This window comes from Calidris pugnax, unplaced genomic scaffold, assembly GCF_001431845.1.
Source record: "Calidris pugnax isolate Ruff unplaced genomic scaffold, ASM143184v1 scaffold22, whole genome shotgun sequence".
Lineage (NCBI taxonomy): Eukaryota > Metazoa > Chordata > Aves > Charadriiformes > Scolopacidae > Calidris > Calidris pugnax.
Genome location: NW_015090763.1, coordinates 2,284,888 through 2,307,748, shown reverse-complemented (window position 1 = coordinate 2,307,748; position 22,861 = coordinate 2,284,888). Strand labels below are relative to the sequence as shown.

The following is a 22,861-nucleotide window of genomic DNA, read 5'->3' as shown; positions in this document are numbered from 1 at the left end:
AAGAGGGACCAGCCCAGACCCACTCCTGAGCCTCAGTGGTGCTCATCTGCAGCAGCACCCGTTATCCTGTGCTCCTGCAGACAAGGCACAAGGCTGTAAGTCATGGGGCAGACAAGCTCTGCTGCTGCAAAGCTCCTTCCCCTCTCCTGGCCCAGCCTCCCTTTGCCTTTCTCATCATCTACTTTGCTTTTCATCCTCCTCCGCTCCACGGGAGCCTCACGCCACAGCGCTCAGCACCGACTCGCAATATCACAAATATCAACATCACCGCAAAACCCCTGCAAAAAATCACTGCAAACCCCCTGTAAGCCTGGGGCAGCGGTGGTGGCACGAGGACACGGCAGGGCTGAGCCAGGGAAAGCCACCGGCAGGGAGCAAAAGCCCAGCTCCTGTCCTCGACACGAGACGGGATGCACGTGGGCACAGAGCTGGGGAGCAGAGCTCTCTGCCGCGGAGAGAACTGAAAATAAAATAACAAACAAGTAAAATAAAAAAAAAAATAAAAAAAAAATCGAGTTGATTGCACTTTGGCAAAGAATTCAGAGAGCAAAGGGGCTCACTTGGGAGCAAAACGAAGATGAATCAACAGCAAGTTCAAGAGAATTCATTCTGCTGCTGAACACTTGTCTCTCCATCAGGACATCTCAAAGGCTTGTCAAGCGAAGGCAAGGATTTTATTTGTTTCTATGGTTGCCATAACGATAGAGCTATATGTCATGTCAGGCGGCAGCTGAGGCTCGTGCCTCTGATTTATCGCTGCTCACCAGAAATTATCAACTTTTCTGCAGAGCAGGTGGCATGAGGAACCTGGACCACCAGGCGTTTGCCAGCGCCGTGCTCTGTCCCCCGGGTTGTCTCCCCTTTTGGTCCCCTGCAGACGGCTGTGCCCCAAGGGATGCTTTTGTTATCCCCCACAGGGATGCTCGGTGCTGACGGTGGTGGGACCCAGGGGCTGCGGGTGCAGATCCTCCCCGTGAGCTGCCAACAGGGCAGAGCAGTGTAACCTGCTCTATTATAGGGATTCCTGGTCCCACAGGACAAGCGGTACCTCCTACAGAGCTAAAAAGAGACAGCAAGGCATCCAGGGACAGCCAGCAGAAGGATTAAACACCTCAGAGTAATTTGTTTTAAAAAAAAAAAAAAATAAGACTACTGTGTTTATCACCAGGTTATGGGAGAATTAGAGAAAAGAGAGAGGGATGGGAGCAATGGGGAGTCTTGAAGACAAGCCAGCCAAGGTGGGACGGGCAGGTATTTCTTGTCCTGGCAGGGGATGTGCCACTGCCCAGCCTGGGACGCGGCCTCCAGTCCAAGCCAGTGGCTTCCCAGCACGGGGAGAGCCCCAAAGCACTGCTGGCCGATGTCTCACCAGCAAAGACATCGCACGATCCCAGCCGTGTGACCAACGCCATCGCCGTACAGAGGATCAGACTCTGGGGTCGAGGAGGGGATGCTCAATATGGTTACTGATAAATTATACATATAAGTTTCATTAACTTTAAGCACCCTCATGCTTAATTTATGATGCACAGCCCTAAACCCTCCACCACCGAGTTCTGCATGCAAAGACCTGTCCCCACTCACGCCCCAGCACATGTGGGAGCATCCCTGGTGGGATGTTTGCACAAAGACCTTTTGGCTCCTGCCTGTAGGATGTTTCTCTAACACCTTGGCTGCAGCAGCAGGAGGAGGTTTGGGCCCTTCGTTCCCATCCACCAAAGCCCTGTGGTGGAGCTTGCTGCACCCCTCGGTGGTGAAACACCCCGAGAAGCAGCAGCAGGGAGTTGGTATTTCTCCGGAGAGCTGCTGGAAGGCAGAGCCCCACCTCCCCCTTCTGCAGCCTCAAGCATCTTCATAAAAACACAAGGCCACGTTCGAACCTTTAACCCTGGGAGTTGTAAAGACTTCATCACTTGTTTTCTCCAAACCAGGCTTTCTGCAATTTCCCTCCATTAAACTCTTCAAGACGAGCGACCCCGGAGCCAAAAGGTGTCAGACTAATGAAAGGTCTGGAGGAATGCAGCACGCTCGTTATTAAAGCCACAGAAGAAAGACAGGACTGAGCTGCCATCACAGTGTTACAGGACAGCAAGCAGGGCACTCCGGGTGCGGAGACGTGGCCGTGTTGCAGCTGGTGGAATACAGCCCAGGATCTGCCCCCTGGCACGGGGACGTGATGGTCTTAGAGCTCAGGTGCTGCAGGAGCTGCCAGCATGGAGGGACAGCAGTGTCACCACGCTCCCACAGCCCGAGGAACAGGTCCTTCCCCGGGCAGAGGGATGGCTGTGTGTGAACATCTACACAATGGACAGCACGTGTTCACCTCCGATGGTAGGTCTGATGTTACGGGTCACCATCCGAACATCTGAACCACCAAAACTGCTGCATTACTGCTCCCTGGAGAAGCTACCACCACTTGTCTTAGGCCAGAGGGGACAAAGCAAAGAGGCTGCAAGATAAACTGCTCTAAAAGTACCTTTCTTGCTCATGAAAGCACCCAAGAACCTCAGAGGAGGTTCTCAGAGATGGGCCAACACGATGCTCGTGAACACCAACAAGCAGCATCCCCTCTCACTGCCAGCAGCCCTCGTATTAGCTCCCCCGAACCACCACGCTCCACTTGAGTGGCATCACCTTGGATTCCACCCACCCCAGGGTGCTCGGGACCCCGAGCAAGCAGCCCGAGCCCCCTTTGAGAAGTGTTTTAAGTTCTGATGCAGAAATAATAAATCGCTTTTCGGTTTTCACTGTATCTGTGAAACCTTCCATAATTCAACATCAAATATTTATTATTACGTTTATTAAAGTTTTAATAATTTAGCATCTCCTGTATGTAAGATACAAGCGCCATGAACTCGCCTCCCTTATTCTACCTGGGTCACTCCAATATTTATACCTGGAATTCTCAGGCCAGGTTTCATTTATGAGGGAAGGAGGCAACAGCCTCTGTGCCAGGACCCTCCCCTCCTCCTGCCTGGTGTTCATCCATCCCGAGATTCCTCCACAAGGATCAGAGCCCAGAGACAATGACTGTGCTGGAGGAGAGTGCAAGCTTCCTTAGGCTTTGCTAAGGTACTTCTAATGAAGATGAGAGGAGGCAAGAAAGAAATAATGTTCTCCTGGTATTTGGGCTTGAAAAATGTTAACGTTACAAGAAGGCGACCCTTCCCCTTCTCAAATGGAAAACAGTAGTCTTCTGCAGACAAGGAAAACAATGCCCCTCAGAGAGCCGAATTGTGATAGATATGTACCATCCATCTCTTTTTGCAGGAGAGGGAACAAGCACTAATTAGCAATAAAAACACTCTTGGAAGTGAGGACCTCTTGGCTGCCAGTGCTGGCTCTGCCAGAGGTTTTGCAGGCACTTACTCCAACCACAGCCCTGCCAAAACTCATGATGACGGGACAGAAGAATGGAAATCCACCATCCCATTGCTCTGGGAAAAGATAAAACAGAAGGGACTGGGAGAGACAAGGATCCTGCTGGTGCCCAGGAAGGTGATTCACAACAGACAGGAACTAGTAGGTCAGGAAAGTTGTGTTGAGTCAATGGGAGAAGGCAGCAAGAAGGGAGAGAGGGATCACGGAGTCTCCCTGGCACCCAACGATCACAGGTTCAACCTTAATTTAATGGGGGAGAGGGGAATACACGCTGAATACCTTAGGAATTAAAGGGTTAAACCCCTTGTAGTTTACAGTTAAACCCTTGTAAACCAGGCAGAGGAGGACAATCACCACCACCGCTCTCCTCCAAAGCAGAGGCTGCTGCTCCCTTTCCATCTGGGGCACAGAGGACAACCGTTTCATGTGGTTCCTTCTCCACGGGACCCCCCCTTTTCCCACCCACAGCCTGGTCTCCCAGCAAAGAGCCTCTCCTTCCACCAGGGCAATTCCCCTCCTGCAATGCCCTCTTAGGTCCCACTCCTGAACTAGACTGTCACAAGTCCAATGACATATGATTAAAACACAAACTGGCCAAAATGGGGGAGCCAGAGAAATATCTGTGCCTTTTCTGAATTCAAGGAAGGAAAAAAAAAACCCTAGTTGTAGAAAAAATGGACAAGCAACACGGCCTTTCACCGGGGTCTGACCTCGGCCCTCCATGAGCAGCACAGAAGACTCTCCAGGCCTGGGTGGATGTGATATATGTATGAGTTTCTGAAACATGACAGCACCTCCATACTGGTAAATGCATCAATTTAAGCTACACAATCTAACGTTAGATTTAAGCCACTTTTAAAATTACCTTGCCAGAGATTCATGCCAATTTACCTGCCTGGATTGGCAGACTTCAGAGCTATATACAAAAGCCTGGCCTAGACCCATCAGGACCAAAAAAAGCCCAGAGAGCTATCACATCAGATTTCTTATTGACAGAAAATTAATCAAACTTATCATCATAGAAATTACTGCATCCTCGATAACAATTTAAAGAGCAGTGTAGTCACTCAAGCGTGAGTGAAAACGAGAAATCTGCTTCCTACCTGACATCTGCTGGATCTTCCGTCACCAGAACATCTGTCTTGCAGCTGGCGAGAGGATTGATGGAAAGCTCCACGGGGGGCACCACGAAACTCTTACTGACAGGCAGCCACAGGCCTTGACCCAAACTGTAGGTGGACCTGGAATAAGGACAAATGTGTCATGCAAGAACGCAGTGTCCACAGCAAATGGTGGCCCTCTAATTGCACCTGACCACTTAGAAGGCAGAGCAGTGGTGGCACCATGGGACCTGAGATCCAAATGAGAGAGGAATAGCTAGTTCTGTGACAGGGAGAATGTGTGGAGAGTCAAGCTCTTCTTTTTGGTTCAGCATGACTTTATGCATGCACCGGTCTTGCTTCTGCTGAGCTGGGTCCAGCCAAGGGGACAAGACGGAAACCCTTCCCCCTCCTGCAGAATATGGGCAAAGCCTTCAGGTCTGTCAAAGACAAATGACACTGGTGTCCCCCAGCCAGCAGAAGAAGACAGCCAGGACTGACCAAGAGGCAGCATCTGCTGGGATGTCCTCACCAGCTCTCCCCTCCCAGATGGCCAAGCTGAACACTCCTTTGACTCACCTGAGGATCTTCTCCGGTGCTTGCTCTCCTGTGACCAGGTCATATCCCCGCTCGAGTGTCGTGTAGGGCCACGGCCTGAGGTAAAAGGGTGAAAGAACATCTGTGGCACATCACACGGCAGGGAAAGCAGCACAACCTGGTCTTTGGTGCTGGTGATGGCCGGTGGGGAGGAGAACTGGGGTCCTCACCAACGCAGGAGCCCAGAGAGAGCAAACCATCATATCACCACTCACCCTTCGCTGTGTCCCCAGTCGCTGCGTACACACAAGTGGCGATGGACGGGGTCTGGGGCGTAGCCTTCGTGGCAGCTGCACTCTCCTAAAGAGAAAAGGGGGAGATGAGATACCTCTCTGCCCCAGAGGCACATCAGGAGCCATGGTGTCGGGCCATCCTCCCCACCTCTGCTAGTTCATGGCCATTCCTGGTCCCTGACGTGGATTTGGAGCACATTGGGCTCTTCTGAAACCTCCAGGAGATGCAGAGGAGGAGATGAAAGAGATGTAGAAAGCTGCAAGAGACATGTAGCTCTTCCGGAGGAGGTTACATGATGTAGCACCCATGGTGGGTAGGGATGGGATTTCAGGATGCAAAAGGTCTGTCCTTAACCTGTGTTCTGTGCAGCTCTGCAGTTCCCCCGGCTCAGCAACCCTCTTCCTGATGGCCTCCAAGAACACCTCATGCTCCCCACAGGATCCAGCCCCTGCCCTGTCCTGCTGAGCCCTGTCCCTGGTAGAGGGGCTGCTCTGGGGCCAGAGGTTCACCCCATAGCAGGGATCGTGACCTCGTGTGAGGACAGCCAGTGTCCCCCTCCGTGCACCTCCCAGGTGGGGAAATGCTCTTGACCCATCCAGGCCACCTTCCCTTCCCACCCCTGCTCCTGCCACCTCACACGGTGATGGGATGGCAGAGTCTCCTGCATCCCAAACTCCCACAGGAGGATGCAGAAACCTCCTACCTCCATCCTCCGTGGGCAGTGGCCATGCCATGCCCCTGTCCCGCAGCTGAGGGGGTCTCATCCCTGCTCCCCTTCGCTCTCTGGGTGCTGGCTCACCCTGTTACACCCTTTTAACAACAGGAGAAGACATTTCCTGCACCAGAAACCCGACTGCGCTTGGCCCAAATTGATTCCATGTTTGGTAGAAATACATAACCCGGAGCAAAAACCAGCAAAATCAAAAGATTAATTGGATTTGCACGTGGAGTTTCTGTTACAAGCTCCCGCCGATGGATTTTTTCTTTTTTTTTTTCCACCCCTCCTTTTCTCTCCCCATCGTGCCCGAGGGCAGGGCAGGCTGAGCCGTAAACACCAGCAGAGGTGGGGGCCTGGAGAGGATGCTGGGGGCAGGGGGGTCCCCCCCATCACGGGGTAATGCAGACTGGCAGGTACCTGCGTGCTCATCGGGATCTCAAGCAAGTCCTTAAAATGCCTCGCAGGGATTACAGTAAAGAGCTTTATTGTCAGGAGGGAGAGAGAGAGGGGGGCTCAACCACTGAGATTTTTACGGAAGAGCCGCCTGGAAAGGGGGAGGCGGCGGCAAAAAAAAAAAAAGGGAAAAAAGGGGGGGGAAAAAAGAAAGAGACGGCTAATGATGTGCTAAAATGCAACAGCACCTTCATGAAATATTCACTGCCTTAAACACGTCTAATATTAAAGATTAAATGTCCTGGGATTTGTCCTAGCGACTTCGAAGCACTGATTTATGATCTGTCAAAAGCTGCTAACCTCATGATTCATAACGGGAGCGGCAGGAACATTGCTTCTCCAAAGGGAAGGAGTTGGGAAAGAGACGGCGGCTCTAGCCCCTGCTCCGGCTCAGCCGTGCCCGGGGGGCTGGGGCGGTTTCCTTGCAAGAAAACACGGGTCCTAATGGCTCCATCAGTGATTTTAAAAAAAGGAAAAGTTATTTTTTTTCCTTGGGTGCTTAGTACGCAAGTTTCCCCAGCCCTGCCGTGGATCATTAATTCCTGGCGCTTATTACACAACAAATATATGCTCTGCAAATGAGAGACGGCTCAAAGTGCTTGCGAAGCAGAGCTGGGAGTCTTGGGGCACCGGCTCGCGCTCAGCTTCTGCCACAGAAATTAGAGCAAGGAAGGAAAAAACCACCCCCAGAGGTTGGCATCCAACAGCCCAAATGCCTCCCTCTTTATCCACGGCTGGAGGTGCCGGGTGGTGAAACCCCTTCCCCGCGACGCAGGAGGGTTTTATTTTGTCTGCCGGTTTGTTTACTGCTCCACCAGTTTGGCGTCGGGCGGAGAAACTCCATCAACCTGCAGAAATATTGATTTTATCGACTCCAATCCCGGAGTTTCAACAGCTACGGCCGGTGCTTGAGGCTTTATTGGGAGCTTTATTGGGAGGTTTATTTCAGTAAGCGAGAGGGCAAGCGGCGGTGCCGGCTGGGGAGGAGATCTGGTGGGACACCAGGGAAAGCTACCCAGGGCACGGGGACTGCAGGGACCTGCCCCTCACCAGGACCACTCAGGACCTGCTTTCCCAGAGAGATCTGCACGCTTTGGGCAGAGTTTTAGAAATTAGACAGGAATTCTCCCAGCTCAGGATGGCATTCTGCTGGAGGAGCGGGGACTCCATCTCCAGATGGTTTGGGAGCTATTTCTGTACCTAGAACCACGAACAGGCAATTAGGTGGGGTTTCCAAAAAAAAACCTCAGCAGAACCTGCTGTGCTCCTACAGGTTTTCATCTTTTGCTCTCTCCCTGACAGCATCCACTCTCCTTTTTCAGCCTCCTGAGCTACTCTGCTATTTTCAGCCTGTCCCCAACCTCCCTGGGTGCAACGCTGAGGCAGCCCCAGCCAGAGGAGCAGGACTGATCACACAGCAAGAAACACCTGGTAAAGTCCCCAGAGCGGCAGGAATCGGGGTTCTTGTTACCTCTGACTCCTCTTTAGGTTAAGTGCATTTTCTAAAGGGATTTCAAGATGCCGTTAAGAAAAAAACCCAAACCATCAAAAGCCAAAACAAGGCCCTTGTTCAGAGCTGCTAAATCCCACGTGCTTCTGAGACGAGTGAAGGTATCTGCTCAGCATCGCTTGGGCTAAGTTAAGATTCAACCTGAGCTTAAAGCCAGAGTCGACTAAAATAGCCAAGTTTGACAAATAACCTCTCCTGAAGCCAGACACAATGTCCCCAGGTCCTGCGTTGGGGCTGTGGTGGGAGGACAAAGGAATCAGGATCTACAAACCCCTGTGATGAGCATCCTACTTCCACCTCCACCACCCCGCACCCTGCCCCAGATGAAAACACAGGGACCTTCCTTCCTCTTCCTTCGGATTCTAAACCCACAAATCGGGCAGGATAATCCACGGCAAATTTTGAGCTGTTATAACAAAAGGAGGGATCACTGCTCGCTCAGTTTTAGTGAGAGTGCATCCTGATGCTCAGCTCTGGAGGTCCCATATGTCCAGTGTGTTATTTAACAGAACACCTCTGCCACTGCAGAGAGAAGGTGCACAAACCAGAAAATGCAACACCACGGCTCCAGCAAGAGGCTCAGAAAACATGTGCATTATTCTCGTGACACAGACAGCTATGTAGGAGGGCTGAGGCCATGGGAAGGCAGCAGCACCCACAGCTCTCCACCCTTCCCTGTTCCCCTCTCCCCTTTTCCAGCCGGGAAGCGGCAGCCCCTCTTCCCCAGCCCAGCCCCTCTTCCTCCATCCCCATCCCGGCTGGTGTCCCCGCAGCTGCCCTCCAACACCACCTCTTCTCCTCCTTCCATCCACGGGAGGAGAAAGGGTCTGCAGAGGGAGGTGGGCACAGGGTGGACAAGCCAAGGCCCAAGCATTTTTTGGCAAACAGAGGCACCCGTTGAATACGGCGACTGATGCCCCGCCAGCCCTGACTGCTCCAGTGTTCAGCACAAAGGCCCTCTCTTCTGGGTGAGCACAGAGCCATCTCCAGGGTTACCAGCCTGCTCCGAGGAGGGAGGACTGGGATGTCCCCCCTCCTTCCCTGCCACAGGGATGCAAAGCCTCGGCCCCCATCAGCAGCTTGAGCTGTGTGGCCCGACTCCCCTGGCCAGGAGCAAAGGCAGATGCAAATGGCATCTCCCACCCGGGCACTGCTGTCCTTGCCACCAGCTTGGTGCTCAGCAAGGGCCATGTCCCCTTGTCACCACTGCCCACAGCAAGAGCTGCTGCCCAGGAGACCACACGGGGACATCGAGGACCTGGGTGTTCCCATGTTGGGCTCATGGGCTGCCTCCTGCCACCATACGGGACACCCCATGCTGCCCCCAGGTCTGCTGTCCCCCAGTAGGTCCCTTGCAAGGCAATGCCCAGGACCAGCAGCAGAAGCCCTGAGCACCAGCTGCATGGTACAAGCCACCAACATATTGACACAAGTCACCTCATCCCTCCAATGGCCATGGCCACCAACCTCCCATAATGAAGCTGTTGAGGCCTCAGAGTCCCGTCCACGTCCAGAGGAAGCCCCGCATCGATTTATCCTTTGTGAAAGGTTTCTGAGCTCCTGGCAGAGAAACCACCTCTTCATCCAGCATCCGCAGAAAGTTTGAGGAGGGTGAATCAAACCCCGTGTCCTTCAGCCACCCCAAGCTCACGCTGTGACCCCATGGCCATCTCTCACAACCTGTTCTTCCTCCCCATTGCGGATCCTTGGTGGCAGAGGATGCTGTGGGGCTAACTCTGGGGGACACCGTGGTCCAGTGGTCCTGTCCACCATCTCCAAACCATGTGTGATGCTCACTGCCTTGGCTCATCTCCCCCCCTGCCTCCTGCAACCTGCGTGCAGGCAGACCTGGCTGCACCCTTGCAGCCCACCCCAGAGCTGTGACAACCCCTCGGGAGGTATCAATGACCCCCCACAGCAGCATCCCTCCTTGCTGCCAGCCCTCCCCCCATCACCCTACCATGGAAACACAAACCCTAGGAACCACACCAGAGATCTCAGCCACCACGTCCTCCTCCAGACAGGAGTTTCTCTGCCTGCGGTATGGCCAAAATAAAATAAAATAAAATAAAAATAAAGCACCAAATGATCTGCTGGCAGCTCCCCATGCCAGCCTCAGTGGCAGCATATGGTGGCCACTTGGGTGCCACGCTGCTGGTCCCCTGGGGGAAGCGGTTCCCAGGAATGTGATGACAAGAATGGGGCAAGATACACGTCCAGACAAGGGTGGGAGCCAGGATTTCCCGTTGGTCGAGGTACAGATGAGAGGAAAGTCAAAAAAAGCCTGCAATAAAACCCTTCCTTAAAGCTTGCTGTGCCCCTGTGGGACGGCAGAGCCAGGGCCTCTTCTGAGAAAGAGATTTGGAGAAAATGAAACTCAGGGAACAGATGAACACGGGTCTTAACAGTTCATTACATTCTCAGCTTTGATGAACAAGTGAAGCGTCTTCAGAGAGCTGCTCCTCAAGCAGGGCTTGGCCCCAGCTGAGGCTCCTCCACCAACCATGGTGGCAGCACTAGCTCCCAGTGAAGCTCTCTGAAAACCTTCTCTTCTCACCCTTGCTATCTGCTGTCCCTGGCCTTCAGGAATGGCACTTTCTGAACCCGAGTCTCTGCTGCATCCTGACGAGCAATTCAATTCCACTTAAAGCAGTTTAGCTCTCGAGGAATGAGACGGGGAAGGTGGCTCCTGCCTGGCCAACCTGGCACGGAGTACGGAGGGAAAACCTGGATTAACTTGACAGTTATTCCTCCTCTCCCCCCGCTGCAAGTCACCCTCTTCACCCAGATCCATCACAGCACTTAAGCGTAAGCTTAACTTGCAAGGATTCCGTCTGGATTTGCGCTCTGCATGGATTTTATGCTCATTATCATCTGCTCAGCCACCGAGGAAGCTCTCCCTGGGCACACGTGCACGGCTGATGCAAGGAAACACCAAGAGGTCTGGAGGCTGGACCAAGGGTGCTCTGCCATCCCATGGTTGTCATCTTCTGGGGTGACAACTGTCCCAGAGTGACCACGGTGGGGCGAGAAGCCACCTCCTGCAGCACTGGTGGGACGGGTCAAGCCAGGGAGAAAACAGCAAACCTCATTCCTCTTCCCCCCCCCGCCTCCCCTTCTCCGTGGTCTTTAGACAAGCACAGAAATGCCATTACAAGAACATTAGCAGCTGCAGGATTAAACACTCTAATGGCAGAAAATGAGAGTGTAAAGACAGCACAGATAACCTTAACTCAGCCCCCTTGCAGGCATGCATTTTGATTGCTGTTTATGTATAACACTTCAGCCCCAAGCTAAATTAGCTTGGGAGTTAACTGCCTCCTGCCCTACTTGGTGCACCAGGCAAGCTGTGCCGCCACAGGAAAAGAAATCGTATATTACATGGTTTTTGACCAAGTTATTAAACTACGTACCTTAGAGAGACAGAACCTCATCTTATAAAAGTCTAAGTCAATAAAGACACTGGGATCCTCCAACAGCGAAAATAGCACAAGTGCACGAGAACAAACAAATATTACTTGATGTGCACAAAAGCTGCATGATATTAAATTGAACTAGGGGAGAAAACGGCTGTTTTCATAAATACAAAGATACTCTCGCCAAGGTGGGTCATCTCCTGATTTACATGCTCTGCTCTGCAACCTCCAAATCCCCTTAACAGGTTGCCTTTAAAAAATGGGCTTTGTTTAAAAATGACTTTCATCTGTCTCCTGCCCGCAAGACCCCTGTCCTACCCGGACAGGAACACCATCTGCAGCTCTGGTGACAATCTAGCCCATTTGGAAAATGATGGAAACCTTTTTATTTATTTTTTTAACTCCTGCCAATTTCCAGAAAAGACCCTTGGCTACCACATCTCATTTGGTCCTCCCGAGCCTGTGACTATTGCTTTGGGGAGGGGGGGGTTACCATCAATTGCGGATGCAAAGGAGAGAATTTCAATGGAGAAGCACCTGATTTATAGATGGGGGGGAAAAAATTCAACGCATTTGCACCTGCTAATCAAGGTAGCCATCCATCTCCTTTATGCCACCGCTCCGGCAAGCCTGACAGCACAAAATCAGAGGCTGTTTTTTCCAGCATTTGGCCCTAAGGGACCGATTCTCCAGCAGGTCTCTTAAGCGGTGCCCGCCGAATGTGGAAGTGAATGGGTTTTGTGCATACAAAGCAGGTAATTGTGCTCACAAATCAGAATTTGCATACGCCGCCGAAAAACGGATGCTCTCATGAGCGTTACCGGGGGCTGGGAAGGGAGGCCAGGGGGAAAAGCAGCGCTCCTGGATTTTCTGTAGAGGCATCGCAGTGAGCGGTACGAAGGACATGCTCCACATCTGTGCGAAACCCTGAGGGAGAGGAGAGCTGACTGTAAGTCCCAGAGGACGACGAACCTTCCCCCTTCCTGCACAGTCAGCACCTGCCAAGAGGATGCAGCATTTTGGCTGAGCATCTTCAGCTGAGGACCGCATCCTGACCCCCGAGAGGTTCCTGTCCCATCCGACGTGGCATCTGGGGCACGGCCACCGTGTAATATCTGCAGGGGAAAGATGCTCAGCAGCATCCAGTTATTTAAAGTACGTGCAGTCATGTCAGACCAAAGAACTCGGCCGTTTCCACGGCAGAGGGGAAGGAGAAAGATGACATTTTGCTCGTGTGCAGATGTTGGTGCTCCCTCTGAAAGGCTCTGATGTGCCAGTGCTTTGCAACGCGGGTTTGAAATTTGTCAGGAGGGCAGCAATCATTTAATTAAAGAGTGAGTCACACGGCAAAGACACAAGGGAGGGCAAATTAAGGTCAGGCAAGCAAAATGTATTTTGGCATTTCCCAGTGTTTCAGAGCCTCGCTTTTCAGTGCGGATTATTATTCACACTGAAGTAGCACTTGGTGGCTGGAGTCGTGAGTCAGCACATCCCATGGACAGATCTGATCTAGAACTCCAGCTCACAAGAGGTCTTCAGTGCTGGGAAGGGGTAAGAGCTTGAGTGTCACCAGACAGAGCATACATGACCTGGGGGCCTCTGTCCCAATGTGCCACAGAGCTCTGCCTAAACCCTGGAACAAGGACACTTGGGGACAAGGCTGTGCTCCAAGGGGGAAGGCTGAAGTTCAGATTAGCTGTGAACGTGCTGGAGGACCTCAAGGCTGTCACTGATGCTCTTCACAGGAGAAACCTTCAACCTTCATCCTCCAGACAGGACAAACCTCAGTCCATCCTCCTCATGGATGCTTCACCCAGTCCGAGAGGACAGAGGGCAGGGGAAACCCCCAGCACCCATCCCTTGGGATGCTCATAGAGATGATAAAATCCCTGACCTGAAAAGGTTGAAATCTAGGCAGGATTTATGTCCCCTAGTAAAACGACCAGCTTGCCTCTCTCGTGGTGATAAAAATAAATCACCCTTAAAAATAGAATGACATTAATAAAAATAAATCTAAAAATACATGCAGTGTATCATGGAGTTACGCTCTGCTCCCAGCCCAGCATGCAAACTTCTCACCGGCCGAAGGCTGGTCAATGGTGGTGACCACAACTGGTGCTTGGGGCTATGTCCTGGAGCAGGGGGTCAAGAAGTGACTTCCAAAGGCCTAATTTTCAGTGGGTGGTTGCTCAGCTCTTGTGAAGTTTGGACCTCTTAGGGGAGGTCTTAGATTTAGGCTCTGAAAATCAGCAGCCCCACTGGCCAGTCCCACTCTGCTCTTGAGGATCCAACCGGTACGGACAGGAGAAAGCTTTTCCTTTATTCATGTGGAAGCTCCCAGGCTGGAGAGAGAGGGAAGAAGCTGATGGACATTTTGGGTGAGGAGCCTGAAGGTTGAGATCAAGGCTGCTCTGCCCTCACCTCCCATCACGGGCACAGCCGGGAGGATGGGAATTGGGGATGGGAGCTGCAGAATCATAGAATCATAGAATGGTTTGGGTTGGAAGGGACCTTAAAGACCAGCCAGTTCCAAACCCCTGCCCTGGGCAGGGACACCTCCCACCACACCAGGTTGCTCTAAGCCCCATCCAGCCTGGCCTTGAACCCCTCCAGGGATGGGGCAGCCACAGCTTCTCTGGGCAACCTGGGCCAGGCTCTCACCACCCTCAGAGTGAACAATTTCTCCCTAATATCTAATCGAAATCTCCGCTCTTTCAGTTTAAAACCCTTCCCCCTCGTCCTATGGCTCTCCTCCCTGATCCAGAGTCCCTCCCATCTTTCCTGGAGCCCCTTTAGGGACTGGAAGGGGCTCTAAGGTCTTCCTGGAGCCTTCTCTTCTCCAGGCTGAACCCCCCCAACTCTCTCAGCCTGTCCTCACAGCAGAGGGGCTCCAGCCCTCCCAGCATCTCCGTGGCCCAGCAGAGCAGCTGGCGAGGTTAGGATCCAGCGTGGTGCTGGAGCAGAGCACCTCCTGGGCTAACGAGCATCGCTCCCTTCCCTGCAAACGAGATCTGACACATTCTGCTCAAGCGTGGGGCATCCAACGAGAGCAACAAGCTGCTCCGGTGAGCTGGGGACACGGGGGGGGCAGCAGCTGGGCCAGCAGGGGAAAACAGCCGTTCCTCACAGCTGAGGCCATGGAGGATGGAACCAGCCCTGCTCGGTGCCAAGGACGGCGTGGGGTGGGCGAGCAGAGCCACAGGGCTCTTCCAACGGGGGAGTCACAGTCTGTCTCCATACGGTCTCCCCACGGTTTCTGCTGGAGGCAGGGCTTTTTCCCTCCTGCTCCCCTGGAAGACATCAGACCTCTCCCCGCTGAGGTGGCTGCATTTCGCCGATGCCTGAAACCATCCTTCTGCTCCGTGACATCTGGATGAGAAGAGCCTCCTCCTGCCCCATCTCCATCTGCTGAGGTGGCTGCTGCCACCTCCCAGCCCTCCTTGGGACTGTAGGTGATGTCCAGGGCTTGTCTACACGGGGAATTCATCCAGAGTAATTATTCTGCTGCAGCGATGCCTGCCAGAGCTGCTGTGTAGACAAGCTTTGAGGAAGAGGAATGCTAAGAAGACAACATTGTCTTGAGCAGGAAAATGAGCTTTTGAGACCCAAGTTCATTATATGGATCTCAGCTGAGCAGGGAGGGATGAAACCAGGGTTACCCCCACCAACCCACAGTGCGCTCACGACTGGAGAATTTCTTATTATTAACGTATTAACAGGACAGTCCATGGCAGTGGGAAGCTTAGAAAAAGCCTTCTCCTCTGTGAGCCAACCTTCTTCAAAACCCCCAGCAAAATCAGAAACCAACATCCCTCCTCCCAGCCACAAGTCTCACACACAAGCACATGGTGAAGAAGCTCACTACCAGGAGAGGAGGGAAGTGGCTCACAGGAGAGCTGGGGTAACTGGGAACGGCACATCTCTGTGAGGAGACAGGGGGTTTGCACGCTCTTCAGCTGAAGACCATGCCAGGAGCAACAGGGCCTCTTGTCTCCATCCCACCAAGAGGGCATCCCACCCGAGGGGAGGCACTGGGGAGCAGCAGTGATGCTCACTGCTGCAGAGGGCACACATCCCACATCACATAAACACAGCACAGTCCCCAAACCACCTTCCCGTGCAAGGTCCTGTCACCCACACCAGCTGAGGAGATGTCACCTCCTGAGGCCTAGCTGTTGGCTGGGGTCACATACTTATCTCCCACCCACGTAGCCCCCATACCTTCCTTCATTTGTTGCACATTTGCTGTTTCTGTGTTCCTGGCTCCCCACACACTCCAGATCCCCCTTTGTCACCCAGAAGGGAAAGGTGACACTTCTCCTTTGCCCAGCCCCACATTTCAGAGTTCCAGCAGAACTAGCTGCTGCCCCACAGCAGCGTGTTCCAGCAGAACACGCTCAGCAAAAAGGTCATTTACAGCTGAGGACAGATGGCAGATTCTGCAACTCCACGAGGAAGGGTCGGAGATGTGATCGAGGTGACCATCAGCCAGAAGCACGAATGGGAAATCTGGTGCACCGTGGCAGGATGGTCAAAAACTAAAAGGGATGGAGATGGGCCAAGCTCATGGGTAGGTCTTCCAGACTGGACAACAAAATAGCACAACTCAGAAGCAGATAAAGTCCACGTGCCTGCAGCTGCCACACCAAAGAACTGATAAGTCCACCATTTCAACTCCCCATCCTTGTGCCCACCTTCTTTCTACTTTGCTGGTGGGGATCAGCACTGTGTGACCCTGCTGGAACCTCTTGGTCTTCCATCCCTAAACACCAGGCTAAAGTGAGGTGAGCTCAGCAGGCATCAAAATACCCAAAGACAAACCTTCACCCTCACATCTCCAAGCTTTCCAAGGTCTTCGCACTTCCTTACCTGTCTCTTGGTCACACAGCTGTTCACAGGCATCAGTGGTCCTCTGTCCACAGAGGTCTCTCACCCAGGGGGATGTGGCATTGATCTGATAGTAGAGGGACAGCTTGGCTGGGTTAAGCCAGTCGGAGATGTCCAAGTAGCTCCCTTCGCTCACAACGAAGCTGCTGCCTGGGGGGTGGGAAAGGAGTGTGTTAGGAGGGTGTAAAAAGGAAAAAGAAAAAAAAAAAACCCATGTATTTTTGCCCAACACCAGAACATCCTACTCTTCAGGAGCTGCTGCAAAGCTGAGATCAGTAAAATAATACCGAGGTCACCAACACTCGGACCCAAAGAACTTCATTTGACCATTCCTCTCCACAGAAACGTGTCCCAACAAGTGGCCCACCAGCTGGGACACTCCTCTGCCCAGACACTCCCCTGCCCCATCCATCACAAGACGCTGGATTTGATTCCCAGACCCCTGCAGAAATATGGACCAATGGAACTCCTCTGATCTGGAGCATCACTGCCCCAGCTGATGCAGGTGGTGTCCGTGAGACACCTGGATGCCAGGTCAGGGCATGGAGGGGCAGCAGCAGCACGTTCCCACCTCACCTCTTTAGTTGAAGGTGAGAGAACTGGCCCAACACACAACTCCTTGTTGGAGCAGCCTCGTATCAGAGACACTCCCTTACCCTCTCCCTCCTGAGAGTCAGAAGCGAATTCCTGCCAAAAATCTTTTCTTACAAAACCTTACGTTTCTTTATTTTGTGAAATGCATTTTTTCCCCACTGGCACCTGGGAATATGCATCATCTAATTAGCCAAATAGATTTTCAGTTCAGCCCAATCATTTCCTTATCTAACATCTGAGGCCCAGCATCGCTTGGGGGATTTTGCAGGCACAGAGGTCCTCATTAACTCTGATCTTCAATTACATTGATTATAAGACTGCCTCCATAATAGCGCCGCACAGATCAGAGGGGAGCCAAAGAACCTCTGCCACTAAGTGGTGTTTTGCAAAAGTTACCAGGGTGAAAGCCTCTAAAAAGAGGGGAGAAGAAACCTTCAAAGGGGAACTGCCATGGTAGCCCAGGAACTCACAGCCATCCTTCCACTGAGTGCTAGGACTTGCCAACACGAGCAAAATTTGCAACCACTACCTGAAGATTCAAATCCTTCTTAGCCATCACCCAAGGATGGCAAGTCTATAGATCCAGGGTGTGTTTTCATGAAACTTTAGGGCTTGTTTCACTTAGTAAAGGGCTGGGACATCATTTTCCTAAGCACTGCACAAGATCTTAGCTCAAGGAAAGCCAAGAGATTAAAAAAGCAGGACAACAAAAGCTATAGGAGGAACCACCTCACATCAACCTGCTTGAATACAAACTCCTGATTTCCTTTTGAAGAGAATCACTGGCGCTTTAGCAAGAAGGAGCCCTTCTAAACCTCATCCCCTGCCGCATTATCCATGTAGAGGTGAAAAAAAAGCAAAGCTTGAAGTCAAATATTCCAGTGAGCAACCCCATTTTCAGGCATCCTGAGATCTCAGCACCGTACAAATCCGGGCCCTAATTTCACATGAATTCAAATCTTCTACACTTCCACAGTTTATACACCAGAAACATATTCACAGGCGCGTCTCCACACTCAAAGCCAACGGAGGCTGCCAAGCTACTGACTGTTCAAGCAAAGGAAAATTAGACATCCAGGATCCAGCTGCTCTGGAGACACAGCGAGGCAGGAGCCCGCATCACCGGGGCTGCGGGATACATCTCAATCAGACACACGGCAGCAGTAAATTGCCGGCTAAACTCCACGGCACCAGCAGAAAGCATGGAAAAGCTGAGCACAAAGAAGTACCTTAGAGCCACGTCATTTTATTTCTAATTACCATTCTTTGCCATGAATATTGGAAGATAGCTTTAAATACCAAGGATAACTATTGCGGGTTTATTTTACCAAACAGAAGTGCATCATGAACCCAGGGGGAGTGTTTACTGTTTACGTGTAGGTGTCTATGTAGTAACCTGTCAATCTTGCCTTCTTCCTTACTTTTGTAGTTCCCTAATAAAGAAGAAGCCCTGGGAAGCACGTAAGCACATTTGGAGGCTCCGCTACAGACAACTCCCTCCGCACCCAAAGACCAAAGAGCAAAACCACCAGCTCTCGATTAAATCCCTATTTAATGAACCCCACTTCTAGTTAAAATACAGCCAGCCTGGAAGGGACAGGAGCAAATCAGACATAAAACAGTCATACAATTAGTATTCATAAAGACGAAGGTGACTCGAGCTGGCAGAGCATCCTGGTCCAGGAGCTGCTACACGGAGGAGACCCCATGGTCAGGGTGGGTGATGGAGGGGTGACCTCTGGAGCTCCCCACCAGCCCCTCCTGCTGAGCTCTTCTCAGAGGAAGAAGCACATTCATGGCCTTGCTGCTAAATTTTCATCTTCTTTGGATGATGAAAGTTTGCTTTTACAAGTATAAAACCCCCAAAACTATCTGCTTATGGAAGGCACCTCCTAAATCAACACCAAAATGTGACACCTGGCCAGGAGCTAATGGCACCTCTTTCAGCAGAAGTCAGGTGTCCATATAAAACCACAAATTTGGGCAGCTTGAAAGCATTCGCAAATTGATCAAGCCTCACCATATTCTGTACAGAGAAAGACCTTCCCAAATATAATGCAACAGTAACTTAAATAAAATAGAAAAGTCCTGGTATTTTCAAGATTAATTACTTCTTTTGATTTCAGTAAGTCTGAGAAATCATCCCCAATAGCAAAAGTTTTAAAAAAAATAAAATAAAAGAAGAAAAAAAAAACATTTGAATTCAAAATCCCCAAATTCAAGTTCAGTGTAAAATCAAGGTTTTTCTACTCCAGTCCAAGAAAAAAAACTGACCAAACTTGGAGAAATTAAAGCTTTCAGTTAATTGTAAACACTTTCCTTCCTTCCTAGGAGAGAGAGGACAACTTCCAGCAAGGAAACTTCTCACACCTTTGAAGCTGAGTGTCTTGCAGCTCAGCTGGGTAAGATTTTTGGGGATGTTCACAGCCACTCTCGTCACCTTCACTCCCATTGAAAATACAAACAAACAAACATCCCAACCTTGATCCCTTTATAGCTTGCCTGGCAAAAAAATAACAGGAAAAGGCGTTTTACAAATATTTTGAAAGCTAAAATTCTGAAGATTTCAAAGCCTTTTCACACATTTTTTCTCTTTATTTTCAAAGAATCCACACAGAGAAAACAGTTTTCAAAAGTCACCAGCACGCACTTATCAAAACCATCTTGAAAAGCCCTGAAAGGGCAGGTTGAGTATCAAATCCTTTTAGAAACTACCGAGAACAAACATTTTCTAAGCAGGAGCAGTTTCAAACGTCTTTAGCTTGCTGAGAACATCAGCCAGGCTTGTTTTCACCAATGCTCAGTCTCTCAACGGAGGGAAATCAAGGAGGACAGATGGGAGGTGACAGGGAATCTGAGGGGCTCACACCATGAGTAGATCCCACTCCCAATCACCCTCTGAAAACCTGCTTTGAGGACCTCAAAAAGCCCCCGAATCACCCCCACACCCAGCCTGAAGCCCAACTACAGCCGCTACCTGTGGACCCCAGGGAGCAGATCCCAGCAGAGACCCTCCACCCTGCTGTCCTCTACTGCTAACCCTGGCCCCTCCCAGGCGTCCTCAACACAAATTTTGAGCTTCCCACTCAAAAGCTTGGTGAAACCCCCCTTAAACAGAGACATTTAGGTCTCAGGGTAAAACAACCATCAACCAAACAAGAGAATACAGTAACAACACAGCAGCTCTCCACCCACCACCACCACCTCCCGGGAACCCCCGTTGTAGGACACGTCCCTCAAGCGCTGTTGGCTTTACGAGTAGCATTGCAGTGCCATGGAGAACACCAGTACACAGCTACACAACCACCTCCCAGCTCCACAAGGTCCACCAGCACATCAGGGGACTGATTTGTTTGGGTTTTTGCGTTTGTGTGTTTTCCCCCCCGCCTTCCTTCCCCAACGCTGATCAAAGCCCGATCAGTTAAGGCAGCATCAAAAGTTCATGTCTCTCATGCTGGGGTCTCCTTCAAAGTTCAGTGGAACTGCTTAAGCCTTGACAAAAGAGGCTTGAAGTTTTGACATTTCAAATATCATTTTCCAGAACACAACAGGATAAAACAGCTCAGAAGATATATCTAACAAGGGAAAAGAACAAAGCATCCAAAAGGCAGCCAAAAGGGTTTGGCTTTTCCTTTCTCTCTCTCTCTTGTTTTCAAGGGAAGAGATCAAAAAATAATTTTTTTGAAGAATTTCTATTTCTTCCTCCCTCTGCTCTTTTTGTCCTCTTTGGTCCATTCGCTGTATTGTGGCCAATGAAACTCCCTTTCATCTAAAATTAGAATTTTCTGTTGGAAAGCCACGGGAGGTCATACTATGGGTTGCTATTAATGTACCCATCCCTATACTATCATACAATTATAATCCTGTTATAGAATTTTTTTTAAATGCTAGAGGATAGATTCTCTCTCTTGTTCCATTCTATAGGTACAAAGAATAAACTTATTTGATTTCTTTAGGGAACTCTTCTCTTTTTTTTTTTTTTCCCCTTTGTTAAACTTAAAAGAACATTCCTCAAAGAGACAACTCCTCCCCTATCGGCTCTTCCCATTGATCAGCTCTCACCCTCCTGTCCCGCTCCCAGGGAATGAAAACCTCTGCTAAGAGTCGTTTAGATGCGTTTTTGGGGAATATGGTGTAGAGGAAAACTTTGTAGAGTAGGATTGATGGTTGGACTCGATGATCCCAAGGATCTTTTCCAACCTGAATGATTCTATTCTTAACTTTCTTGGAGAAAATGCAGAAGAGCCAGCCAGATTCCCAGGATGCATGTTGGATTCCCAGGAGACACACACACTGACCTAAGCCAGGAGACCAGGCTTGGTGCAGGATCACACCCCCAGACCCAGGCAGTGCTCAGCTTTACCACCCCGCGCCCGCTCAGCGCAAAACTTGGAAATCTTACAATAAATTCTTCAAAGTCAAAGTCTTAATTCTTTCTTTCTAAATTGAAACCAGGGATAGCATCCCACCAGGAGAAAATTCAGGGTATCCACGTCATCTTGCTTATCAAATGGTTTCTCTCTTGAACAAGACGAAAGCAGGGATAGCATCCCACCAGGAGAAAATTCAGGGTATCCACGTCAAATGGTTTCTCTCTTGAACACGATGAAATGCCTAAGTTAGGATGGCAAGTTTTTAAAACAACTAAAGCTCACAGAGACGCTTTTCATTCACTCTTCCACCCAGCGAAGTGTGTAGTTTATATCACAGACAGTGCTTGAACCAGGGATGTATTTTCAGCAGACGAACTACATCCCACACGTGGGCTGCTCACGCCAGCGCTCCCCAACCCGCCGAGGATCAAACCCGGGGACCCCCAGCCCTTGGAAAGGCTGTCAATCCTGCCAGGGCTCCTTTGCTCTGGCAAAGCAGAAGCAAATTAATGATACAAATCTGTATGTAATTACAGCTCAGACTAGAAGCATCTTTCCCGTGGGAGGAGCAGGGTTACATTTTAATTGTTAAATTGCACTTTCTTGATAATTCTGACAGACTCTTTCTTCGGGTTTTCTTGGCAGTCGGGCTTGATTTTGCCAGGGTGGAACTCCTGACAAGCACTGCACGGATTTAACTTTCTTCAGTAGGTGATGACTTGGCCACCTTTTCCCAAACTCAAGTGGGATGGCATCTTCCCACCCCTGCCTTGTGGTCAAGCTCACGCTGCAACGAGATCTCCACGGCGTTTATCAGACAATATAATTGCTCAGGCGTTAGTAACAGCACATCTCCATCCTCGGCAGGCGCCTGGGCCAGCAGCGGCTGAGACGGAAATTAGGATCCTAAAGAAAAGCTGCTCCTTAATGCTCCGTATCTCCCAACTCCCACGCTTCAGCCGGGAGCTCCTTCTCAGGGATGCTTTCTAGATGTTGGGACAAGGGTTTGGGGAAATCCAGCCTAAATCTGATCGCATCACCAAGTATAGGAAGGATGAGCTCTGATAAGCTTTCAAAAACAGAAAGGGGGTGTGAATGGAGATTTTTTTTCCAGCCAGCACCAAGGCCAAACGTCCTCCCAGGACAGCAGAAAACACAACCAAGAGGCAGCACGTGCTGAGTTAATAAGCCACGGGACCCAGGGGAGCTACCACCCACTCACCCAGAGATCGCATTGCTGTGTCATTGCTGCTGCAGGGATCCCATGAATTCTTGTTCAAAAGCAAGTGTGGCCTAAGCCAGACCGACCATGAAGCAAGTAGGCAGGGTCCCATCCTGCAGATGCAGAAGCCAACGTTTGCATCCCTTCATCTAGGAGGGGAGCAGGTTAGTTGGTTAGTTATGCCTTACTGCAGCCTTTCCTCACCATCCCTCCCAAATTAGAGGGTAAACACTGTTGGTAGAAGCTCAGCAGGCGCCGGGAAATGCCACCTCCCCAGTGATGGGCGCATCCCGCCTCCTTCAGGATACTACAGCTCCCAGTTCTGAACGGGCCCCTGCTGACACCATCCAAACATCAACCCCAATTCCTGCCACTT

The 22,861-nt window shown here is 50.9% G+C and overlaps 1 protein-coding gene across 1 annotated transcript in view; it reads right to left on the bottom strand.

The window, feature by feature from the left end:
• LOC106890683 (astrotactin-2) overlaps positions 1-22,861 on the bottom strand; it is a gene marked incomplete at its 3' end in the record, with an annotated part of 200,502 nt that overhangs the window by 54,598 nt on the left and 123,043 nt on the right. Inside the window, exons 6-9 of the mRNA XM_014946679.1 lie at positions 16,279-16,446; positions 5,294-5,378; positions 5,061-5,135; positions 4,485-4,622 (exon numbers count right to left, since the gene is read on the bottom strand). Coding sequence (XP_014802165.1) covers positions 4,485-4,622; positions 5,061-5,135; positions 5,294-5,378; positions 16,279-16,446 — 466 coding nt within the window. The remainder of the gene's footprint in view (positions 1-4,484; positions 4,623-5,060; positions 5,136-5,293; positions 5,379-16,278; positions 16,447-22,861) is intronic.